The sequence below is a fragment of the Rhea pennata genome, chromosome 2, assembly GCF_028389875.1.
Source record: "Rhea pennata isolate bPtePen1 chromosome 2, bPtePen1.pri, whole genome shotgun sequence".
Classification (NCBI taxonomy): domain Eukaryota; kingdom Metazoa; phylum Chordata; class Aves; order Rheiformes; family Rheidae; genus Rhea; species Rhea pennata.
In genome coordinates, this window is record NC_084664.1 from 67,659,311 (window position 1) to 67,684,337 (window position 25,027).

Consider the following 25,027-nt stretch of genomic DNA (forward strand, 5'->3'; position numbering starts at 1 on the left):
GCAAAGTCTTCAGAGTTAGCCTGACAGTTTCATCCTCTATATCACAAGTTTTATCAAAGAATTCAGATCTAAAGCTGTCTTAATGGTTTCAAAGCATCCAAATGAAGATGAGAAAATTCAGACAGCATCTTGATAGCTATAAAAAGATTTGTTTGTAATCAACTAGTCATCATCAGATTGCTTTTAAAGACTTACATTTCAGACTGAGTATGAAAAGCCAATAGTTAAACCTATTTGCAAATGAACTTCTTGAGAAAGGGCTATGGGTACATAAAACACAAATTTATTTAGAAAACAAGCTTCAATTTTTATGAAGTATTGAAAAGTAACAGAAAAGTTACAAAATCGTATTTGGAAATTGAATATAATCTTCATAACATGACATTCTCCAAACTCACTTTGAGGAGTTGCCCTCATTTCAAATTGAAACACATATTGTTGGTATCTTCTTGTGCTGGATTAGATGAGCTGCTAACCTCAAGGATATGCTTGGCTTTTTTTTTTCTGTCATGCTTTTTAGTATACTTTGCTCAAGACCAATGCAAAGTAATTCAAGTCATTGACTGTCAGACTATCAGCAAGCAAGATTCTACAACCTTTGAAGAGTGCCACATAGCATGATGATTTTATTTTCACTGCTATTCTGATTTTTATTTTGTCTAGGAAACACTCAGCTATGCAGGAGTGATATACTTAGACAAACACTCCATTTTACTTGCTTTATATGAATAAGATATGATGCATTACAGCCTACTATACTAAATTCACTATTGCTTCCCAACTTTAACAGTAGCACAGATTTTCTGAACTTTATTTATCCAATGTGGTCTATCAAAAAACAAAATGTGAACAAGGAGTTATTGATTAACCCTCTCCTCCTGATCCTAGTTATGCCTTACTGAAAGCATGGATACCTTCTGAGGTAAGTTTATCAGTGAGGTACTATATCACCAAGTAACAAAAGGGAGATGACAGAAAGGAGAGGTGATGATAGAACCAACAGGAGAAAAAAATACAGAAAAAAATTAGAAGAGAAGGTATGAAGAGGAAGAAAAGTCAGGAACTATTGTGTTTGGCATAAAAGTAAAAGAGGAAAGAAAATATGTAATGTGCATGAGTCAAAAAAAGAAAAGAAAAAAAAAGGCAAAAAGCAAAAAGAACATATGCAAGAAGAAAAAATCCAAACAGAAAAGCTGCTTAAAAAGCCCAAGAAACAGTTTCCCCCACCTTATTCTAAAGACAGACAAAAAGAAAATAATGAAAAATGGGGAAGATAAAAGCGATGAACAAAAACAAAGAAATACAAATAGAGGAAGAAAGGAATTTAAAATAGCCATGACATTCATGAACATAGATTTAGCTGAGTATTTGCAGCTCCTCAGAAGAGGACATATCATAGTTGGTATTTTTTCTGAAGGTAACATTGAAGAATGCAACTGTGAACAGCTGATTTATTACTCTGACCTGTTATTGTTAGTCATATTTTAAAATATAAATATAGACTATAGAAAAGATAGACCGCATCAGTCATACAGATCTTATCAGACCAGTCTGAGAGCATTAAGAAATCAACAAGAATACAGAAGGAAAGGTTTCAGGATCACCTATATTTGTGTTAAATTTAAATTTCTTGGCTGGTTGCTGGCTGTTATTCTTTATTAGAGGGAGAGATGAGCATCTATCCTCAAAGAAGCTGTGTTAACGTGACATGTTAATGTCTTAAACATCTCTTGCTTGAATGATCCAACTGTATAAAATACATCTTGAAAGGGAATTAATTCCTTCCATTTAAGTATAATTTGTAGATTTTTCAGATATCAAGCTTTTCCATACAATTATGCCAAAGGCTTCCTATTCTACTGACACACCCTTATGTTTCATTTTATGCTAATCACTTCTTTCTTGGCTCCAAGAAGTATGCATACTATTTTTCGATCAGAAACTCTACTAATCACAGCCACAATGACTATTTTATCACCTTAGGATATTAATATTACTTGTGGGGGGGAAAAATCAGTATTAGATTTCCATTAAAAAATATAATGTATCTAATAAATGTTTTTGCTTCTTAGATTTTTAGATCTTCTTAGATCTTTCCAGTATTCTAGAATGTTGCTGTTTTGGAAGGAGACTTTAAAAAGACATTATGACATGGAAAGGAAAATACAGCCTTATTTTCATGTATAGATTTGTTGTCCTCCTCTCACCCAAAGAAAGGCATCTTTTTGAGAAAAGAAAAAATTACTTACAAACCTAAGAAGTAATATTAGCATATACTGAATAGTGTCCCTGATGGCAATTTGCAAGGTAATGAATAAACAGAGAGCAAGTTAAAATAAGAGCAAACAAAATGAAGGAATAGTAACACTGAGGTTCTTTGTAGCTAAAATACCTCAAACTGCATTCCACATTCCACTAAACTTGGACTTTCAAGTGTCAGCTACATTTCACTAAACAGTCAAGACCAGATGAATTTTAGTTTACAGAAAACAATATAACCAGTGTTGATACTGCTACACTCTAAAAATTAAAGTATTTATCTTTTTCCCCCTGCTGCACCATGAAGTGATTTCTACAGCACTGCTGTTGAGTTAAATGTATTAGGTAACAATCCCCAACGTATTTTCTGACCTTTGATAACTTGCTCAGTAGCTTAGCAGGCTAGAGAGCTATTTGGTTACTGGGGTCTATGCCTATGCCTACTAACTGCAGATGCTTAAATGAGGTGTGTAAGTTAGAAATTTAGAAATTTAGCAACTCCCACTCCCTTTCCAACAAACAAACACAGATCAATGCTTCTCATAAGACAATATGAATCTGCTGCAAGGAAACTGTTGTTTCTGCAAGCCTTTCTTCAGCTGATTGTGGAATCAATCTGCTTCTTTTACATAATCTTCTTCTACATCACCTCAAATCACCTTTAAGAAATTAGCTAGGCTGAACTTGAGACATTTTAATTTTCACTTAGGGAATTTAAGTTATAATGATAATTTCCCATTACGCTTCCATCCAAATAAATACGTCAAGCCACAAATCATAAATGGGACAGAAAATTTCTCACGCACTATCTGTTTACTGCAATTCACTCATGACATTTAGGTATCATTCCTGTGACCATTTACCAAATGAGCACACCAGATTTTTAGAATAAAGTCAGGAATATTTCTATCAAGCTCGCACTACGAGTATTTTATGAGAGTTGAGAAACATACTTTGAAAGAAGATGAGTAAAAAAAAAAAAAATTCAGGTTAATGTTCCACCCAGCCCAGAAATCTATCTCCAGTGATAGCCATAAGCAAAATAAGTATAGTGCAAACAGGACAGGAGAGTACTCCTGCAAGGAATACCTATAACTGATTTTAGATTCAAGGGTTTCCTTAACCTGCTGTGGTTTGCCTACTCAGTAACCTTCAACAGATTTTTCTCCCAAGTATTTGTCAAATCCTCTCCTGACCCCATGTAGAGCTTTCTTACCCACAGCATCCTTTCTAAGGAGTTTAACAGGTCTATTTGATGCATGAAGCACTACTACTTTTTATTTATTTGCAATCTCATTTTCACTGACTTAATCTGATAGCCCCTTGTTCTTGTACTGAACCCCCCCCCCAACCTTTTTCACAATAGTCCTAATCAGGCAGATCTCTACTACTTCTCCCTTAAACAGTTTCTTTTTTCTAGGCTGCAGATGCCCAGACTACTCATTTATGTTATGAACACTGTTCTAAACCTTCAGTTGTGCCTGCTCCCCTTCTTCAAATTTTTTCCAATTCATGATGTGTTTTTTTGGGAGGAAAAAGGGAAGCTTAACTAGACCATACTTTCTACTGGTATCTTGCTTGGCTAACAATGCTTGATATTTTCCTTTGTGATTTAAGAAACTAATGACGAAATTGATTTCTGAAGAGAGCAGCTCAGCTGCTATCTTGCACTGGTTGAGGGTTACTAAGTTCCTATCTATAAAGGCTAACAGAGTAGAAGGAAGTAGCAAAGGAAGAGAAAAATCATATGGATTTACTTACAGGTGATCCTGGAGTTATTCGTGAAACCACTAATGGCATTTTTTGATCTACACCACCCTAGAAGAATGTCAAGTAAATAATGACTGAAAATATTGTAAGTGTAGACAGCATTTAAAAACAAAAATACATGATTGCTTGTGTTACATGAGGCCCATGCTTTGTCATTACAGACAGGGTCAGTAAGACTGAATTTTCATCAGTAAGTGTCAGGCTATTTCCTTTTGAATCTACCAATTATTGATTTCCAGTAAGTGAGAGCCAGTGTGGATGCTCAATGTCTGCTTGTCCATACATTTTAACCAGCAGACAATAAACAAACGTAATGCAGCATTTATTACAACCCTACCCACCAAGCCTAATTAGGCATTTAACCTCACAAGGCAAATAACATTCTTAGATATTGTGCTCAACCTGCAAGGAATCAGGTAGGATATACTGCCTTAATCCCTCTATCTACCACTAATTAAAGTTCTGTCACTGCCCGACCAATAAATGACCAAGGTGAGAAGACTAAACTACCAAATTCAGCTCTTGATTTTATTGATATTATGGATACTTCAGGCTACTCTGGCTACTTAAATGGAATTTCAGAGAAAGCTTGCCAAAAATGTATAGGGGATGACCTATCAACAGTTATTTCCATTTTCTTCATAAATTGATTTTCACTTTTCTAGTGTGTTTTTTTAACCGATATATTCAATAGGATAGCACAACCTATTTAACTTGTTTTATAACACTGAGGCCCAATTTTCCATAAGTTGATGCCTTAAATTAGGCTTCCAAGTTTATATTTAAGCAGCTAAATAGGCAGTCTACTTTGGAAATGCATCGTGCCCTAAGTACACACAACTAAAAAACACAGAACTAGTAGAGATTTAACGTTGGTAAATGTGGCTTTATCATTTAAGGATCAGCCTGCCACTTTTAAAAATTTTTGGTTCATAAGAAACCTCTGCAGGATATACCACCTTCCCCAAAACATCACATTAAAAATGAAAATAATATGCCAAGGCAGGAGATCATAAAAGACTGCTGTTTTACCTTTAGATTAAATCCAAACTTCCCATCTTCATCTGGTGTGATACGCACCAAAAGTAAGTCTCCCTCAATTAGTTCATTCTGTAATTATATATACATATATATATATATATACACACACATACACACTTCCCTAATGTTTAAAATAAAATAGCAGCAAATTAAAATATAGTGTATCCAAATTTACATATGTTCTGGATGAACACTATGAGTAAACGTGTTTAAAAAAAGGAAGAACCTAAGGTTACAGAGTATACTCGCTATTGTAACCTTTTTTCCTTATTATTCTAAAAGCAGCAATATATATCATGGTCAACGCATTCAACAATTTCTCTGTCCTAACCCTGTTATCCTCAGCTTCCTCAGTTGATACCTCCAGCTGAAATTTTCAGCATTTTGTCTTTGCTAAAGATGACTTAAAAAGAAACTACATTTGAAGAACTTTTACTGTGAGGACTATGAAGCAACTACTTTCCAGTTCTTCCTCTATAAAGGAGAAGATTATTACTTTCTGCAGGAGATCACAGGCCAGAGTAGGTAAAATCTGGCAACAGCTACTGGGAATGCAGGTTAGTAAGCTGCAGGCCTCCGTACAGCAGTACTGTGGCTGGAAAAAATGGGGAGAAATAACAGGGTACTATAAACTAGCAGAGAACAGCTGCTCTCTAGTCACCTCAGCATTTTAAGTACTATTTTTTTTTAAGCAGTCCTAAAGAGGAAATGTTGGGGGTAGAGCAGAATTGTGCTTGCTATTGAGACATATAGCAGTTTGAGTTATCTGATCTTACCACAGACACATATAGATAGGACTTAATCATGTAAGAATTTTTCATTCCATTAGGAACTTCACTGGCAGATGCTTCTGAAAACCTGGACTCTATGTGAACCAGTGCAGTTTGCAAACTTGCCCATCATATTGGGTACACAGCATCGGTTAAATCCAAGTAATAAGAAAAGATACATTCTTATTAATGTGTAAAACATTTTAATTCTGCAATATAGCCACAATTTATGTGGGTACATAATCTACAGTTCAAAGCTACTTTTAATACTAGTTTTGAATTTGAAAGAATGCAGTTAAACATACCTTATCACAGTAGTATTGACTGGAATCTTCTGTTAAGCTCGTTTTTGTAATGTTGTCATAAGTTTCTAGGAACTGCTTATCCACTCCTTCCAACGGGTAAAGGCCCGGAAGGTTACCAACTCCATTGGGAGATGAAGACAAGGCTTTAGGTGAGGTATGGGTTAAAGAATTCTGAGCTGGACTATTTCCCAATACATTCCTTCATAAAAAAAAAAAAAAAAAAAAAAATTTAAGATTAACGTTAAAAAGGTTAACTGGACAAAATAAAACTAGATAAGTAGAAACATTATTAGAAAAACAACTGGATGTTAGAAGTGAAAGATACCGCTGCAATGGTACAAGAAATCACAGTAACGTGACGGAAACCAGAGGAAGCCCAGGGAATGGTACTTCACTTGCCAACCCTATGCACGAAAAAAACATATGCAGTGATTCCACTCTAATTCTTGCAAAGTCCCAGCATGTTCTTCATTCTTCTTACGGGTGCTGTCTCAACACTAACCCTCTGAAAGGAGGTAACATGCAGAAAAAACATAGTAAATTGTCCAACAAATAAGAAATGAAATAAAGGGTTTAATGGCAGTTAATATATTCTGTATTGTGTATATGATGTATATTCTGTATATGATGTAATCATACAATCTTAAAATCCGTGAAATAAAGAAAAAAACAAGTAAATGAATCCCTCAAATCTTAGAATTGGCTAGCTGCCTAGTAGCAATGTTTGCTATATGCACATTTCTGAAGAGGAAGGAAGGCAGATCTCTAACACAACTAAACTCCTCTTCAATTGGATCAAACTCAGAGATACCATACATACTAACTGCTTCATCTTCATACATACTACGTAATACCTTATGAATATGCTCTGACTTTGGGAAAGCTCAGATACAGTCTCATACCAATGACAAAGCTGTGTGTACGGTCCTGACCACCCGTATTACACCAATGCAGACAGACCTTTCACTTGCATCTCAGATCATTACGCTCAGTGGCAGTACACTTGGCAAGAATACTCTGCACTGCTAATGACGACTCAGCATTGCAACGAGGTGTATTTGTTTCTTAGAAGTACGCATGCTCTCAGTTGTGTATTACAGTACGTACACAGTTCATATTCAATAAAATTCTTCACCATTCCTAAAAGCGACATTAAATTCTCATAGGGTCAAGGTAGCAGAAATACACACAAATAAGTACTGGCATTAAAATCTTTAAGTTCAAATATTTGTCCCTTATAATAGTCAAATGTATAAAGACATATGTGAGCCTTTCTGAATGATTCTCAGCGGCCGCTGCTAGCTGCCAACGAAGATCATAACTTAGGCTTAACAAATAGGACAACCAATGCAGCAAACTAATAATGCACATACTCACTTCTCGGTTTGTAGAAATCTGAGCATGACTACAAAACATTCTGAAGGGTCACAGTGCACCGCACACAGTGCAAAGTTATTTTTGCAATAATACTTCTGATGTTCAGTTTACTACACATACTTGACGATGTGAATTAAGTGTTCTGTGCAACATTTGTAGAATTTTCAGTTATTACAGAAAATAATTCAGTTATTACAGAAAATTTTCAGTGTTCAGGAGATATTGTTCACTTGGTTCTCTCAATTTGAAATTACTTTGAAGTAGAGAACTATAACAACACTTCAAATACAGAGTTATCCCTTCAGAATTGTTTTTGATCTAGTAGTTTCCAAGACTTTTTATGATCCCTTGTTAAGTAAGTAGCAATACTGCATATGTAAATATATCATGCTAATATATTTTTCCAGGATATAATTTTTAAACATTTTCACTTACAACATTGGATTACAGTACACAATGATTCTCTAGTGTGGAAAAAAAAATACAAGCGTGACAAATCGTTTCAGTAAATGCTCTGTGGCACTAAAGTGTTACCAGATAAAGGTATCAATGGATTTTAGCATCATTAAACTTCTACAGAATGTTCTAGTGAACAGTTTAAAAAGCAACTTTTCTGCTAAGAGTGGTTAGGGGCATGTTAAGACTTGGACTTGCCACATCATGATCCCAAGTCTTAATTTTTCAAAAAGCTTTACAAACTTCATTGGTTTATACATTTGCCTTCTAATCATACCAGACCACTATTTTAAAAATTCAGTTCAAGTTATGTATTTTATTACATATCTTAAAGCTAAAGACCTCATAGTAGAAAGTTTAAATAAAACTCACTTTGGTGATTCCTGTTCAGATGACCTGTTGAAAAGCAGTAAATGAACATAAGTTAAATCTTTAAGAAAATTACAAATAAACTCTAATTAAAAAATGCCTGCGTAAAACATAAAATATGTGCTTATAGTAAATCAAAGAATACTTAATCCTATGCTAAAAGTCTGAGTCATAGTTATGGACTTTGTGAAATACCCAACAAAAATCACAGAGCAAATCTAACAGTTCGCTTCCACTTTTGGCAGAAGGCCAACTACAGACAATACACATCTGCCACTTCAACTTAAATATGCAAGAGTTTGCAGTGGCACAGTTATTTAACAAGATATTCTACATCACTTGAAAAAGAGTTTTAGGTGTGGATGATAATGACTGCAGATGTCACTGACTGTATTTTACAAAAACCAAAACATGGCAGTGTCTTTATGTACAGCTAATGGGAAATTAGCATAGGCTGCTTCAGAAGCGCAGTGTCCTGTAGTTAATCTCACAACACAAGGGCAGAACAGATGCTGACACAGAGAATTCAAGGACAAAGCATAACCAAAAGGGAAGTGGTAACATAGATGAGGACAATCTAGCACAGAAGAAGGGCAGTTAATTAAGGTTCTTGGCAAAGCAGCATGGCTGATAATAATAGATTCCCAAAGCATTATCAAAACAACGTTCACACCCAGTATCTAACAGTAAGACACTCTTCTTTGCTCATTATGTAGCAGTGAAGGAATCTACATAAGTATTAAGAAAATTGTGCCCAAGAAAACTATTGCTTAAATGCAAAAGAACAAAAACAAAACAAAACAATGAATGCAAGAATTAGGATGCTACCAGGCTGTCCATCTAATCCAGTATCCTGTTTTCAAAAGAAACAAACAGCTGATGCTTAGGACAGTTGCCAAGAAATAGGACAAACAGAGTGATACTTTGTGAGAAGACTCTCATAGCCTCCAAAAATCAGCAGGTCTGGGACTTATGGAATTGAAGTTGTAGCTTATTCAACTGTATTCCATTGAAAAACTGAAATACACTATAGCAGCTGGAAACAGAAGCAACCAATGTTGGCAAAGATGCTATGGATGTCATAGATGGCTCACTCAGAAATATGCAAAAACTGGTCCACTAGTAAAATGTAAAATGTGACATTTATTACTAGAAAGTAACTTCAATTTCTTTAAAGCCATTTTTAGTGCATATCATCATCTCCTTGTATCCTATAATTTCATGTAGCTACAGCCCCGATTAAAGGCTGAGACTAGAAGCTGCTTCCCCCGGCCAATCGCTGAAAGGTACTGAGAAAAGAGAACAGTCAAATAGCTATCCTAAAAGGAGCTACACCATTTTTGAACAACAGTGCAGACATCACACCACCAAACAAGTGGAGTGAAAACAAATGTTTTTTTCTAATGTTCAAACCTTAAATCCTAGTCAAAAATTATACTGAAGAATGATTAATGACTTTATTAACTTTGACTTATGCATTCTGTATATGCAACTTACATGTCCAGTAGATCAATCTCAATAAACACAATAACTATAAAATATCTCCTACTTTCTATCTCAGAAAAAGAAATGCAGGCAGAATTTATTTTAACATCATGCAGACAGAAGACACAAAAATTTTAAATCGTTTTAAAAAATCATGGGAACTGGTCCGTTCCTATGCAGTCCAAGAGTAACAGCCCCAAAACTACGTTACCAGATGCCTCCTTCTTAAAGGAATAAAAAAAAATAAACCCCAAAACAAAAAAGACAAAACAACCTAGTGTCTAGGTAGCACGCTGTGTAACTTAGTGTCATGTAATGCTTGTTTACTTGATGAAAGCATATATAGCAAAACAATATTTGCCTCAAGTTTGTATTTTTCTCCAGTGAGTTCAGTAATCTAGCTTTGTGCATGGATTTAGTAATCTAGCTTCATACATTATCAGGTGCCTTTTTCTTTCTTTTTTTTTGGTAATGTGTTCTGTCAGAAGTGTCACGCTCCTTTTCTTATAAAACCTAAAACCTTAAGCACTGTTTTTACTCAATGGATAATACTTAACTACTGTCCGTTATTGTTTGTTTTAAACATGTAATCCAGTAATAAAGACTAGCTGTAAGGTCATGCATGAAATGAGTTCTTGTTACAGTCTTTGTATTTATATATTCTTTTTTTTGTCGTCCATATGGCAAATTCATTCCAAAAATGAACAGTTACGTATGGAAAAAATACATAAAATGTTTCAGCATACAGCAGTGTTTTTTAAAGTATTCATATACCTTAATTATGAAATCAATTCAAACAGTGAATTACACTATATCACATCAAGTAAAACAGGAGGTAAACAACAAACAGATACTTTGCTTGCAAAACAAAGTAAAGTTTAAGGGAGATGGGATAGCTTTATAAATTTATAAGGGGCAAAAGTCCTCCAAGTCCCACTCTGGTAAGTAGTGACCAAAAATACTGAATGATATATATAAGCCTATCCTGGAAAAATACAAACATGTAGTAGTTTGTTTTGGATATAGAGTTCCTGAACTGTCAAATTAGGAGGCAACTCCCTATACAGTTCACTTTTTTAATTACTGTCCTGTAAAACAGCTTCAATACTGCATACTATGTTTCACCAATACTTCAGTTAAAAAAAAAAAAAAGTTAGCATTGTTCTAGTTCAGTTCCCTTATATGTGTTCAGTTCCCTTGATTTGTGAGAGGCAGAGCTAGTGAAGCTTGATTTCCTAAGAATTTATGGAAGCTAAGATTTTTTTTTTTTTTTTTTTTTTTGGGGGGGGGGGAAGGTGGGGGTCATTTGTGTTATTATTAAAACTAAACTTCTTCCTTCTTTGCTGCAGTCACGTCCCCTTGCGACTCCATTGACATTCCCTCCCACTCTCCTACAAGTCTCTCCATTTCCCCTAGTTGGAAAACCCTGCAGCATTTTCACTCCCTAGGTACCAGCATGCCAAAGCTCCTTTAGCAATCTATACCCATATGCTGCCTGACCAGCCAACACCACAAATGCAAGAGACACCACCTGAGCTCATATTGTAATTTCTCAGGCAGGGGGAAGATTGAAACTTTTGGCTGCTTAGTCACTGATTTTATTAAACTTTGCAAAAACTTTTCACCTTTGAAAACACCACTCCATTAGATTTGACTGCAAATGACTGGATTTTCTTAAGTGGGAATGGAGGGGCAGGGCAAGGACATAACCCTTATTTCCTTAGGAAGTCAGGCTAAAAATAAGAACAACTAAAATTTATTTTTAGTTTAAGCTAATTGATTTCCTAGTGAGGGAAAGAATAATCACATTGTACATCCTTTCTATGTTTTGTCACAGCAGAGCTATAACTATTGACAAGTTTTATGTAGAATTCAAGTTGCTCCAAGTTAATCATTTTGAAAGCTTCCACAAAATTTTACACACTATCAAACTGAGATACAACTAAATACAAACACTCTTATTTTACTATAATATCCCCCTCCAGTGTAGAGCAAGAGATCATTTGAGACATAAAAAAACAGTTCAGAGTTCTGTTCATATACTGTGTATAAATGTAAAACAAATTCTCAATTATCTCAATAATACTTCTGGAGATCCAAGTGTGGGATATACATTGTTAGTAGTATTTGCCGAGAGTATGTATTGAATTATTGCAGTTCCATTTATTCACATTAGCTCTGAAAGAGTTACTGATTCATTCTGTAACCTTCTAAATTGTAAAAAGATAACCAAAAACTTAACCTGGAAAATGACCAAATTCAACCCTTGAAGTAACGAGCAACAATGGTCACTTAGTAGCATAGCATGCTATAGCTGCAGCAACTTTGATCTTCACAACTCAAATAGTACTTTTAGTATTTAGTTACTCACTGACATGAACAAGTACTACAAACACAAAAACGATCATCTTTCATTGCACTTTATAAGGTATAGACCTTATTCAAAATTTTTACTAACATATTCACCTTCCTTATTTCACAGCATGCCACAAGCATCGTATTTTAAATCGGTAGAAGAGAACACTTACCAGACTGACCAACCAATCTTTTCATCAAGAAACAGAGGCCTTCCTTGCAAGGAGAGCAAACTTGCCATTGGTTCAGCTAATATGCAAGCACTTTAAAACTGCAGGTAGTTTCTCTTGCTTTCTCCACACTATATTGAAAACAATGCCATTTCAATCTTCCACTCACTAGGGATTGCTCTGTCACTGCTAATCTTTACAATAAAACAGCTTGCCGTACTACCTGATTCTCCTGGTCTGCCAGGTCTTAAGACCTCTCCTTCCCAGTCTGGAATACCCTACAAGAATTCTGCTGTTCTAAGAACCGATGAGGATAAACTAAAGCAGAGTAAAATCCCAAGAGAAAAGGGGTAACAAACAATAGAACAGTAGCAACCCCCACTCTCCCTTCACAAACAACTGAAGGAAACATCTGTACAACCGGGGCTTGCCGGTGTGGTGTTCTTGAAGTTCTTAAAGCTTTTTTTCAGTCATCACACCTGCAAGGTTGTTGAGAGCGTGCCAGTGTTTCCATTATATCTTTTCTGAGATCTCATCATTTAAATTAGCATTTAGAAATTAAGCTAGCTAGCACCTAACTAGCAAATAGCAATTCAGTAAAATATATATCTACAAGAACATAATTCTGCTGCCTTTTAGAGAAATTTATATACAGAATGTCTTCTGTCCAACATTTCTATAGAGAACAATTGCATAAAGAAAGCCACGTACACTCTTTGACTGCATACTTAGAGCTGCACTAGAGAAGAACTTGCAGGTTTTTTGATATACAATAAGCTTTCAGTTATTTTTCTACAAATTCCAAATGTGTACACTAGTAAGCTGTTGCCATTACCCATAAAAGGGCTCTCAATTACTCTGGGCTTCCTCTACTGACTATACCCCAGTTTACCATAGAGACTACTTTTTCCATGAAAGTTTCATGCATTCTAAGATCCTGCAACCGTTCAATTTGCTGTAAAATTTGCTTTATCATAGACTTGCCTTTCATATTGAAGTCATTAAAAAAAAAAAGAAGAAGAATTATAGTTCTAGCCCAAGAACACTGTAAAATTTCCTTGGAAAAGCTCATGGAGCACAAATCAGAACAATACCCTTCCCTTGCTGCAGACCATCTGAAAAAGTCCTTCAAGACATGACTATCATTACTGAAAGCAGCTAAATGCTAACATTCTCAATAATACCACCAGTGGTATTACTGTCAAGCATGTCAATACTGGACATTTTATAAAAAAAAGTCAATCCATTAAATTTCTTCTGCCTTTAACAAATGCCAGAAGTCCCTGTTTAGTTAGGAACCAATATGGCATTTCCTATAACGTAACCTCTACAAGGAAATCAGGTTTACTGTGTGTAGTGGCAAACAAACAAAAACTAAGCAATTTGGTGTTTATTAAAAGGTGCTTATATTAAGTAAGGCATGAAAAATTATTGCCAGAGACACAGCAGTGAAAAAATTCTTAACACACTGAGCTCACTGTTTCAGATTTGAGGGCAAAATGCATGCAGGAGACAAAGATAATTGGGAAACAAAGCTGTGCAAAGGCCAGCTCAAACTGATAATTCACAGAATGAAGTGAATGAAGCATTAAGTAAGAATACATGTGGAATTTAGCTATGTTTATCAAAAAACTGTTCCATATAAAATGGAGTAAAGGGAAGAGGCTGAGGAAGGAAGGCGGAAAAAGATTACCGTATATTCCAGTGAGGGTAAATGCTCAAGCACTAACAACAGATGAAAAAGATGACATGCAATTACAAGAAATTGTAATTTGTGAATCTTGTAAAACAAGAAATGTAAATTAACATTATTTCATCTGTCAGTTATACTCCAAAGTTAGACATTAGATCACTCCTTTTGGATGGAAAAGGATCTTTTTTAACTGGTGAGGAAAAACATTTCCATAAGGATATACATATATATGTATATGTATATATGTATTATATATATAAAAGGTATACATGTAAGCAAATCATACATGAAAACAGTATATTTTATGAAGAGCACAGTAAGTCTCATAAAAGTCTATTAGTAATATTCTTTAAAAAAAAGGAAGAAATGGGTTGAGCAAGAACACAAAAAAGAAAAACAACACTTCAATAATAATTTGAAGTCATGATTTCTGAAGTTGTAGTATTCCTACCTTTTTTCACATGGTTGATCTTCATTTCACAATGGCTTGGACAGAATTCAATTGCATTTTATACTGTCTAGTTAAAGACAAGTTTTTTTTTTTAATTAAACAGGTGTAGAAATGGAATCAAAGGAGGACAAAAAAAATGGAAATTTTCATGAAGGGAGTAACAGATTTATAGTATAACATCTCAAATCAAGGCCGAGCAAAAGCTTTTTATTTCTACATTTATTCCAATATGAACTAAAAAATTAAAAAGACTATAGACAAGTCTCAGAAGTTTAAGCACATTGCAGCTGATAAGGGTGGTGAAAATGGCAAGTGATAAAAAGATAAGGTTAAGAGACATGAAACAAAACTGTTCTGAGATGTATTGTCTAGTACTGAAAGGTCATTTTCCTCCAGAAAGACTGAAGTACACGAATGATGACAAGGAGCTCACATGAAAGGCACAGAATTTTGTAAAACCTTTCTGTCAGCCTCTACCAGGACCTAACCAATCTCACTGTGATTTTTTTCCCCATCTTGTATCTTATTAGCAAGTCCCCTTCTGCAACCTGGGCCATGTACCTTGAAGAATGGTCTGCCTCCAGCTTCTCTATAACCCTCTGTTGGCAGTAGAAGGCAAAAAAATTCTATTCCCCCACCTTCAATCTCTCCTCCTACATCATATGCTCACATCTATGAATAACCAACTATATTTATCTCTGATTAACCAAGAGCATGTGTTTAAACAAAAATACTAGATCCATAAGGCCCTCATCTGTCAGTTTTGCTTACTGAGTGATCCTGTACCTCTTCTCCTTGATTTGTGGTTTACAATGATCTTTTTGAAACACAGATTAAACACAAAACTTTAGTTATAAAGTTTTCTGTTACACTAGAGTCTATTCTAAAAAAAAAAAAAAAACAAAACAAACAAAAAAAAACAAAAAAACACACACACACCTATGTTCCTATAGAGTCTGCTATTCCAAATCAAATAGACGTCACTTTATTTCGTTACACGTAAGCAGGAGAAATCAAATACAGTTTAACTAACACAGACCTCCATGTAGTTTTATACAGTTACTTTTCAAGCCAAGAATTTAGTTTTCATTTTTTCTTTAAAAGAGTAGCTAATACATGCCCTTGTCTAAAACCATATATTCTTATTAACAAGAACCCTCTCCACTCAGAAAAGTGTGTTCAAAAAAGCATGAAAGAAAAAAAGCATTAAAAGAACAAGTAACACCTAGTCTAATGCTCCAAGTGATTCTGTTATGCTACATAAATATTTAACACATTTATATTATGTAACATGTTATACAACATAACACAACATATATATGTTATAAACACATTAAAAGCATAAACCCATAGAACCTGAATTTACAAGCCCCAAAATAAACTCTACTCCTCCTACAATGGAAAGATTGGTCTCAGAGAAGTTAACGTGAATAAAAATACCTTGGACCATGGAAAAACTCACTTGTTTCTGTAACACCCTTTACTTGCTTGTTTCTGAAAGAAGCACCAGCTTACTTGAATGATGATACAACATTCAGTTAAGGGGCAAGCGTAGGTGTTCATAACAATGCATGGTCTTCCAAGAAACCTGGATTAAACACTTAAATCTACAAGCATGAAATGAGTCAAGGACACTCTTCATGTTTCATAGTTGCTGGCTAAAATGACATGCAGCCTCCTGTGGCTGGATTCTCTGTAGTTAACAGCATGAAACAGAACAATGTTCTATCTCATTTCATTGCAAGTGGCAACATCTATATGTCATAGTACACATACACCTATATGTCATGCACCAGGGATTTTAAGGAAATACCAGTATAGTGAGAAAGGGAGGAAAGGAACATGGAGGGAGAATAAAGTTCTAAGCTCCTTAAATACTCCTGTTTACTTGCCTTTACTTACTTCTTGGCAAGCCTTAGACCTCATCATTTTAAGGTTAAGAAGTGTTTAATTTCTGTATTATCAAAACATTAAATCTACAAATCTGGTGTTATTTAGTCTATTAATCTAACTATTATTAATCTAAATCCACAGATTTTTAATGTAAAATAAAAACCTGTAGATAACCAAATATGCATATTCGGTTATTTTGGCTTTTACTTACTTACTTTAAGGTAGTGTGTAAGTTACTGCTTTCAAAAGTTGTTCTGTTTTTCTAGTGGCATGGCAGCCAAGGGTCCTACAATGTCCTAACAGTGGTCCTAACCACTGGTTACTGGACCCTAAAATGGTATCTCCTAAAGTCAAAGCTGAGAAACAGATCTGGCATTGCGGATGGGCAGTGCAGTTTTTCAGGACAAAAATTACCAACATCAGATACAAGGTCAAGTATGCACAATTACAGTTTACACAATTCCAAAATGTAATACTAATACTCCAGTTAAAGTCAACTTAAAATTGAAGGTTACTGCTTACATCTGAGATTTTGGAATTTCCTAAACTGGTCTTTAAGCAACATTATATCATTTAATATGACATTCTACTGAATTTTTACTGTAGCCTTTTGACCTCATATGACATGGTAGTGAATATAGCGTGTTAATGTCATGGAGAGAATTCAACAGCAATGATCCACTCTTCTACATTCCAGATGTGGAAACTATAGCAGGACCGTTAGGAAGGAAGACTGCAATAGCTGTAGTCTTCAACCACCAAACCACGTTAAAAAAAGGAAAAATGATAACAAGAATAATTCCCTGCACATCTTCATCTGCCTGTCTTTAAAATCACTGCTAGTTATTTGTAATCTGTTACATTAAAAGGAAAATGCTTCTGACAAAAGCAAGCTTCTCTATTTTATGATACAAACTATCAGGACAGTAGATGGTCAGGATGGGTTGATGCCAAGTAGCCTGCTGGTAAGATATAAACATCACTGAGCTGCTTCCCTAACTCCCCCCAGTTAAAACAGCTTTTCAGAGGAGGTAACTTCAGAAAAATTTTATCAGCATAAAATAATTTATTCTTTATATTAAAGGAAAGGCCACAAGCCTTCATATTCATAACTCCTCCATAATGTACTCAATGTTTAAGAACTTCTGAAGATATGTAACCTGATAGAATAAATGTAGTACGTAGCAGCAATGCTTCAGTGAAGCTGAAGACCAGGGAAAGCCAATTTTAATGAAAACATTCACCAAACAAGTATACTTACTAATTAATATGTTTTACACGGACATTATTTTCAAATTCATTTTAAAAAGACAAAATAATAGTAGTAGCAGGTATGTACATATGTAGGTATGGGGCAAGTAAGTTAAAAAAAAATCTAAAGAACTTTCAGGACTGGTTTGGACACAGTGAATTCAACATATCGTCAGAAGACGGACTATATTACCTGTTCGGAACTAGTGAGACACAGCAATAGTAAGAGGTGTGGCAAGACATGCAAAGCAGTCTATTAGACTTCAGATGGTCCAGTGTGAACTCCATGAGTTTGATCATGTTAATTTTTCAACAGCTGTAATAGCTAGATGAGATGGATAACAGCATGGCATCGAAGAGAAAAGTGACAGTAAAGCTTGCTTCACAAAGGCTGGAAAACCCTGGACTAAAGTCTTCTTTAAGTGCTCTCCAGCACTGTCTTTGGTGACCATTTTTGTAAGCTGTGACTTGAGATGACCTGGCTTAGACAGGCAAACCTATTCATTCCCTGTGAATAAAGCTCTGTATTTAATATTTGTTAATTTGGGATTAGAGCAATTTCTTGGTTATAATCCACATGTAATAAATGGCCCCAATCATTTCTATAAGGTCTAATTTGAGAAAAAACTCTATCCTTTGATCTCATCTGGGCTACAAATTGTATTTGAACATGGAGTTCCTTAGATAATTTGGGCAGCAGAAGCAGCCTAGCCACAGCAACAAAGAACTCACAAGCTTACCCTGGTTTTCTGTAGTGTAGATATACCCACAATTTACTCTAATTTTTAAGTTTCCTTCTTCCTTTTTTCTCCATTTTTTCAAAAAAATCACAGCCTGTATGATATACCTCCTAAAGTTCAGTTAGAAGGTAGAATGTTCACACAAAGTACATAATTTAAAACCACCATCGTGTTCTTCAGATAACGAGTACAATTATCAAATAACAAAATATTCTTGGCCCCTGTCTCCAGTACCAATACATAAAGTATTTAAAAGGAAATACAGCTCTAAGTGATGATGTATTGATACAGTGCTATGTATTTAGAGAAACAAAGAAAGATAAACTTAATTGATACAGTTTAAGCACTTCCAAACTAAAATATAACAACCGTTCTCATTAACTTCTTCTATAAAATGTGTACTGTTTTCTAGAAACAAAAGACAAACTGATTTCCTTAAATGATTAAACACAGTAGGGAAGAAAATCAGATATTAAGATAATAATTCTGCCTGGTATTATCAGGAGAAAATATTTATAGGGAAATAAGCACAGGTGCATGTGTTCTGCTATCAATATTAGCTTTAAAATTCCAATATCCACCAAAATTCAAAATATGCCTTAAGTACATGAGTTTTGTCATATGAATTTTATCTGTACATCTTAAAAACAAACAAACCCCCCCACCACAGTACTACCATAGTATATCACAGTTTTGACTTGTTCATTTGGTGAAAAGAACTTAAGACACTACCCTGGGCCTGAAGTGAAACAGGTGAAAACAATACCATCCCCTTTCTCCCCACCCATCAAATGTTCATGGCAACCTGAAAAAATAGAGCAGAGCTATAGTCTGTGCTAACCACACCTTGCACAGTTCTGATCTGAAAATAGATTAAACTAAAAGGGATATAAATATACTATTGCATGAATATACTTAAAATTTTGATATGAGACATAATTCAGGCATTAAATGTGAGCATCTTGCAATTGTTCACTAGCAACCCTCCACCACTGTTTCAGAATTCTTTTTCATATCAAAGATATCCATTAATGACAATCAGCATTAACTAGGGCCTTTGTGGTAATCTCAAATAACAAGTTAAATGGTAAAAAAAAAAAAAAAAAAAAAAAACACCCATCTACACCACCTAAAACAAACTATATTAGCAGAACTCTCAGCCTTCCTTTAAGGAAAAAGAAAAAAAGATTTGCAATTTCAGTATTTACCCATGCTTCAATTATGTCAATTCACATCTATTAGCGACCAGCAGAACAAAAATGCTAACACAGCTTTAAAAGGCTTACCAGTACACTGTGAAATGTTTTATATTTAATATCTAAATATTCTTGATTTAAGCCAAGAGTCTAGGATAAATGCTCGTCAGTTTTTAATTTTGAAGACATACAAGTTACTTTTCTTCCCTAACAGAACAGATTCAGTTGAGAGATTCAGTTTTCTTCTTTCAATAAAGCATTCAGTGAAAGAAAGATTTTTGTCTACAGATACATACTGGATTTTACTCTACAACGTTCAGTAGAGGGAGTAGAGCCAAGTAATGACAGATAATGGAATATGATAAATTGGAATATGTACTAATATAAACTCTTGAAAACTTCAGTGTAGAGAAGTAACATTCTTTTGATCTGAATGGTTACTATATCAGCTTAATCGCTAAAGTAGTATTTATGACCACTTTATTTCACAAAAATCTAACAGCTAAAGGATCATTCATTCTACTCCTCCCCAAACACACGCCTTTAATTTAAATAAATTAAATAAATACTGCAAACAGTTTTTCAGTTATCTGCATAGTATTAGATACTTAAACATATCAAGAAATCAGGAAAATGCTGGAGATGAGACTTGTGTAAAACTAGGTTTATGTAAGGTAATAACAGTAATCATCTCCACAGTGATACAACTCAGATACAGTACAACCACTTAGTGGTCAGAAAAAAACTAAAGTGTGCTGTTTTCAAATTGAGAACATCCTATTTTTACTGTCTGAGAAATAACATAAAACAAGCTTTCCCACTCCCTCTCATTTGGCACAGAAAAGGTGAAACAGGAAGGAAGAAACTGCAGGAGAAGAAAAGAAGGAAAATAAAAGAAAAAACAGCAATATATTAACTGGAATAGAAGAACAAAGGCAGGACACAGTCTACACAGTACACTGAGTGGCAACTTTGTTTTCTTTCTACATCTTCCGCTCTCATAGTCTCCCGGCAATTCCTATTCACAAGATACTTCTGAGTATGTATAATTCGGCCATAAATCTTAAAACACAGGAAAGACAAGACTTCCTATCTATAACTATTCATAACATATTGAAACATCACATTTACATATTATTTTAGCCATTACTGATACTGCTAGTCCTAATGTTCACCTGACATCCAGGCAGAAGCCTAGAAAAACATAAAATTTCAGAGAACAGAGTGACAAATTCCAAGTATGCATGATCTTTTTGCTGCAAGATAGTAACGATACTTCCATCTTGAAAAAGCAATGAAACACATTCAAATTCAGTTTAAAGCTACAGCTAGTAATAGGGCACACATCTGCATGCATGTGTATATTCACTGTTACTGAGGTAGGTGATTCACATCACCTTCCATTAATACATTGTTTCTCAAAGCACACTTCGCCCTACAATTACTAGGGATCACCAGAAGCCATTTTCCCTTCATAACATCACAAAGAATACGTGGTATTCTCTGCAGCTGAAAATTTTGAAGTAGCTCCATTCCGTTTTTGAGACTGATCAGTTAATGACTCTGTTGGACAAGGACTTAATGCATCTATTATTTCTGAACTGGGTATATAAGTGAACTCTAAGGATTTCAGTAAGGCCTGCCAAGAAGAACAGGAGAAGCTTGTGATAGAAAAGGGTTGCATAAGCTAGTGGGAGACAGGATTTTACAGATGTGAAGAAATAAGTGTTAAAACTTCTCATTCTACTAAGGCTTTTTCGAAGTGAGGGGTTAGCTGTTTTTTAATGTCAGTTTGTATCACAGCAGCTGTAGCTTAGCTATTCATCAAAATTAAGCTTATGCCAAACATAAAACTATTTAAGCTCTTGATTATCACCTACTTTGCTTTTATACTACAGCTGTTCTTATTTAAATCAAAACGAGCAATGACTTGTTTTGCAGAAGCCCTTACCTCCTCTGCGGACTACGGTTCTGTGAAAATTCCGAATCACTATCCTTTGATGTTGGAGAGCCCTTGTACGTATAAAAAACATCCTCTGTTTCAGTAATATAGGTAATTTCATTTGTAAGGTTATCTACAGATGAATGTCGCGGTTTACGAATCTCATGACGCAGTCTAGGACTCCGCCTTAGGAAAAAAAAAAAAAAAAAAAACATCAGTTGGTAGGTCAGAACCCCCAAATCCTCATGAGATGCCAATAGAGCTCACTCTGAACAACAAATACATCACTTTAAATAAGCAAATTTTAAACATTTTGTATGGTGTATATATATGAACATACATACAAGTTCACTACATTAAACCTCTAAAACAATATGCACACCTCTTAAAGTTAGAATCATAGGATAATTCAGGTTGGAAGCGACCTATAGAGATCATCTAGTCCAAATTCTTGTGCTCACAGCAGGCTCACAGATGAGGTCAGATTGGGCTGCTCATGGTTTTACCTAGTCAGGTCTTGAAAACCTCCAAAGATGCAGGCTTGCACAACCTCTCTTGAACAACCAGGGCAACTTGGTATGACTGCCCTTAAAGTGAGGAAGATTTTCCTTATGTGTAGTCTAAGCTGCTCTTGTTTCAGAAAATGCCTGCTGACTACTGTCTTCTATCACACACCACTATGAAGAGTCTGGCTTCCTCCTCTCAAAACCTTCCTTGTAAACACTGCTCTGGAGCCCTGTCTTCAAGCTGGACAAGCCCAGTTCCTTCAGCCCTCCTTACAGGGCAAGTGCTCCAGCACTTGGTGGTAGTTGGTGGCTCTCTGCTGAACTTACTCAGGTTTTGTCAATGCCTTTCTCGTACTGGGAGAAGTGGGAAGGCATAATGTAATGCTGTATTCTAGATGAAGTCTAACAAGTGCTGGGGGTAATAAACACCCAGTAAAGGGATATAAACCTTGATGCTTGATCAGGCTACGCTCCTGATAATGCAGACAGGTTGTCGCTGATTGTCTTTGCTGCCAGGACACACTGATAGTTCATGTTCATCTTGCTGCATAACCAATATTCCCAAGTGTTTTTTTTCTGCAGAATTGCTCCCCACTTAGTACCGCTGCAAGGCATTCTTCTTTCTCAGGACTTTGAACGTCTTTCAATTTTATAAGGTTCCCGTTGGCCCATTTACCTAGACTATCAAGGTCCCTTTGGACAGCAGTCCTGTCCTCAAGCTTATTGCCTGCTCCCCACCTACAGTCTGGTGCCATCTGCAAACTGTATGAGTAAGCATTCTATTGCCTCCTCCAGGTCATTGATAAAGATGTTAAACAGCACAGGTCCCAAGACAGACCCTAGCAGTACTCCACTTGTTACTGGCTCCCAGGCAAAGTACAACCCATTAAACCATCTGAGCCAAATCATCCAATCACATTTTTTACCCACTTGTATGTTGGTCCATCCAGACTGTAACCCAGTATGATACAAGAATAGCATGGCAGACAGTGTCAAAGCTTGCTAAAGTTGAGATAACAACTCACTGTTGTTCTATCATATATATTATCAAAATATTAATAATCTTTAAAGACATATGTATATATTACATAATTAGTCTGCTAAGGAACATAATTAGAGAAGATAGTAGTCTGGAAGGTAAGGAAAAGGCTGAAACTCCATTTACCAATTAGGGGTAACAGGAGGTGATCGAGAAGGAAGGCTTTTGGTCTCTAGATGCTCAACAGATAAGGATCTCCTCATAGATGGGTTCCAAACCATCCCACCTATAACTTTTCTGCAGTACTGGCTGTTTACAGATCTGAAGAGAAATAGAAATAAAAATAAAAACCTGATGTGAATTTTTCTGCATAGAAAACTTAAAATGAAATCAAATATGCTTGAAGTCAATTTCATACTTCATACTTAACCTTTCATAGCCTAAACAACTGAAAAGGCTTCATAGAATCCACGAGAAGAAAAACATGATACATTCTCTTCATATCACCAGTATGTTCGTAATTTAGAAATTCATACCCAAATTGCAAGTTCTTTATTCCCTTATTTTGCAATCAAACTCATTTGCAAATCAAGCACAGTCCAATTATTAGCTATAATAAGCCACAATTTTAAATACCGATACTGCTTTTATTAAAGGTAGTAATTTTATCACCTTAAGTCTAACACATAACAGGCCAATTCTCTAACGTTTATTTACATATGATGTCCTCTAAACCAGTGGGAATTATGTAGAGCTAAGGCTAGCAATCTAGGCAATGCTTTCAGGAGTTTAACTCAAACATCTCTTCAGATATTACATAACGGAACATATACATACCAAGACATATTCCAATTCAAGTTGTAGCTATTAAATAATAACACTTAAAACAATACTGACATATTAACACAACCAAGTTCCTCGTTCTCAGCACTGTGTGAAAGTGTTTTTTTAATTTTCTGTGGGAGATTTCTTTTTTTAAAAAAATAGATTTTTAAACAGTAGTTAGTCACACAGCTATTAATTTTTCTTCCTTTCCAGAAGAAAGCCTCATATGCTCTTAATATACTTTGTGTCAAGGAGTCAAGCAGGATCAGAAGAAAATTCTCTCTTCAGTAACCTTTGCAATGGTGATGTGCATTTAAGAGCAAGTTGTGAAGACAGATATTCCTACAATACTACAAAGTTGCTAGAACAATAAGGGAATCTGACAATTATACAGAGGTAATGAGTGTGATTTGGATTAGTTCCAAACATAGGCAATGTTAAGTTTGCTATTGAGAAATACAAATTTGCTGCATTTGAAACGAACAAAAAGCTATCTTAATGTTACATGATTGGAAAGCAAGGATTTCCTGAATTCCAATAGCTGAATTCTTAGACTAATCTTCTTCAGAACCCATGGCTATTACCCATTTTGCACAATTTGATTTGCTCACATTATTACTGAAACTAAGGCCATGTGCACTCTAATAGCTCTGGCCTGAATCTCAGACTGACAAGAGTTCTAGTGGCTAGTAGAAAATAGCAAAACAGTTAATGCTGAATTAGAATAAATTGACTGATTACAATCTTTTATATTTGATAAAAAATTAATTACTTGGAAATTGACAAAATTATACAGGTGAGTTTACTGATGGAAGCCTTTTAAGATGAAGTGTACTTAAGTGTGCTTATTTCTTGCATAAGGAGAAAGCAGCCTATTTAAGAGATACAGTAAAGAATTTAATCAAGATATGTTACATCATTATGAAACCAACCAGGTCAGGACGGCATTCAGTTGCCAAGAAGCTATGAGAGAAAAGCTGAAATTATTTTCCACTATCTCTCCAGCTTGAGACATAAATGGGGATTCAATTTCATTGTTAAATTTGCAACTGTTTTCTCTTAAAAACTTCCTAATAATGAGTCTATGACTAGTGCTTACATCAGTGCATGAAACACTTAAGATAACAAATAGGCTTGTCACCTATGAGGACAAAAAAAAAATGATTGTATTCATATTAGCACAGTGACTTGCTC

General features: G+C 35.2%; 1 protein-coding gene across 1 annotated transcript in view; it reads right to left on the reverse strand.

Moving 5' to 3' along the window:
- Positions 1-25,027, reverse strand: part of PTPN3 (protein tyrosine phosphatase non-receptor type 3) — a 93,390-nt gene that overhangs the window by 26,485 nt on the left and 41,878 nt on the right. Inside the window, exons 12-17 of the mRNA XM_062567948.1 lie at positions 23,195-23,329; positions 21,533-21,709; positions 8,351-8,374; positions 6,146-6,344; positions 5,062-5,139; positions 4,021-4,077 (exon numbers count right to left, since the gene is read on the reverse strand). Of these exons, the coding sequence (XP_062423932.1) occupies positions 4,021-4,077; positions 5,062-5,139; positions 6,146-6,344; positions 8,351-8,374; positions 21,533-21,709; positions 23,195-23,329 (670 nt within the window). The remainder of the gene's footprint in view (positions 1-4,020; positions 4,078-5,061; positions 5,140-6,145; positions 6,345-8,350; positions 8,375-21,532; positions 21,710-23,194; positions 23,330-25,027) is intronic.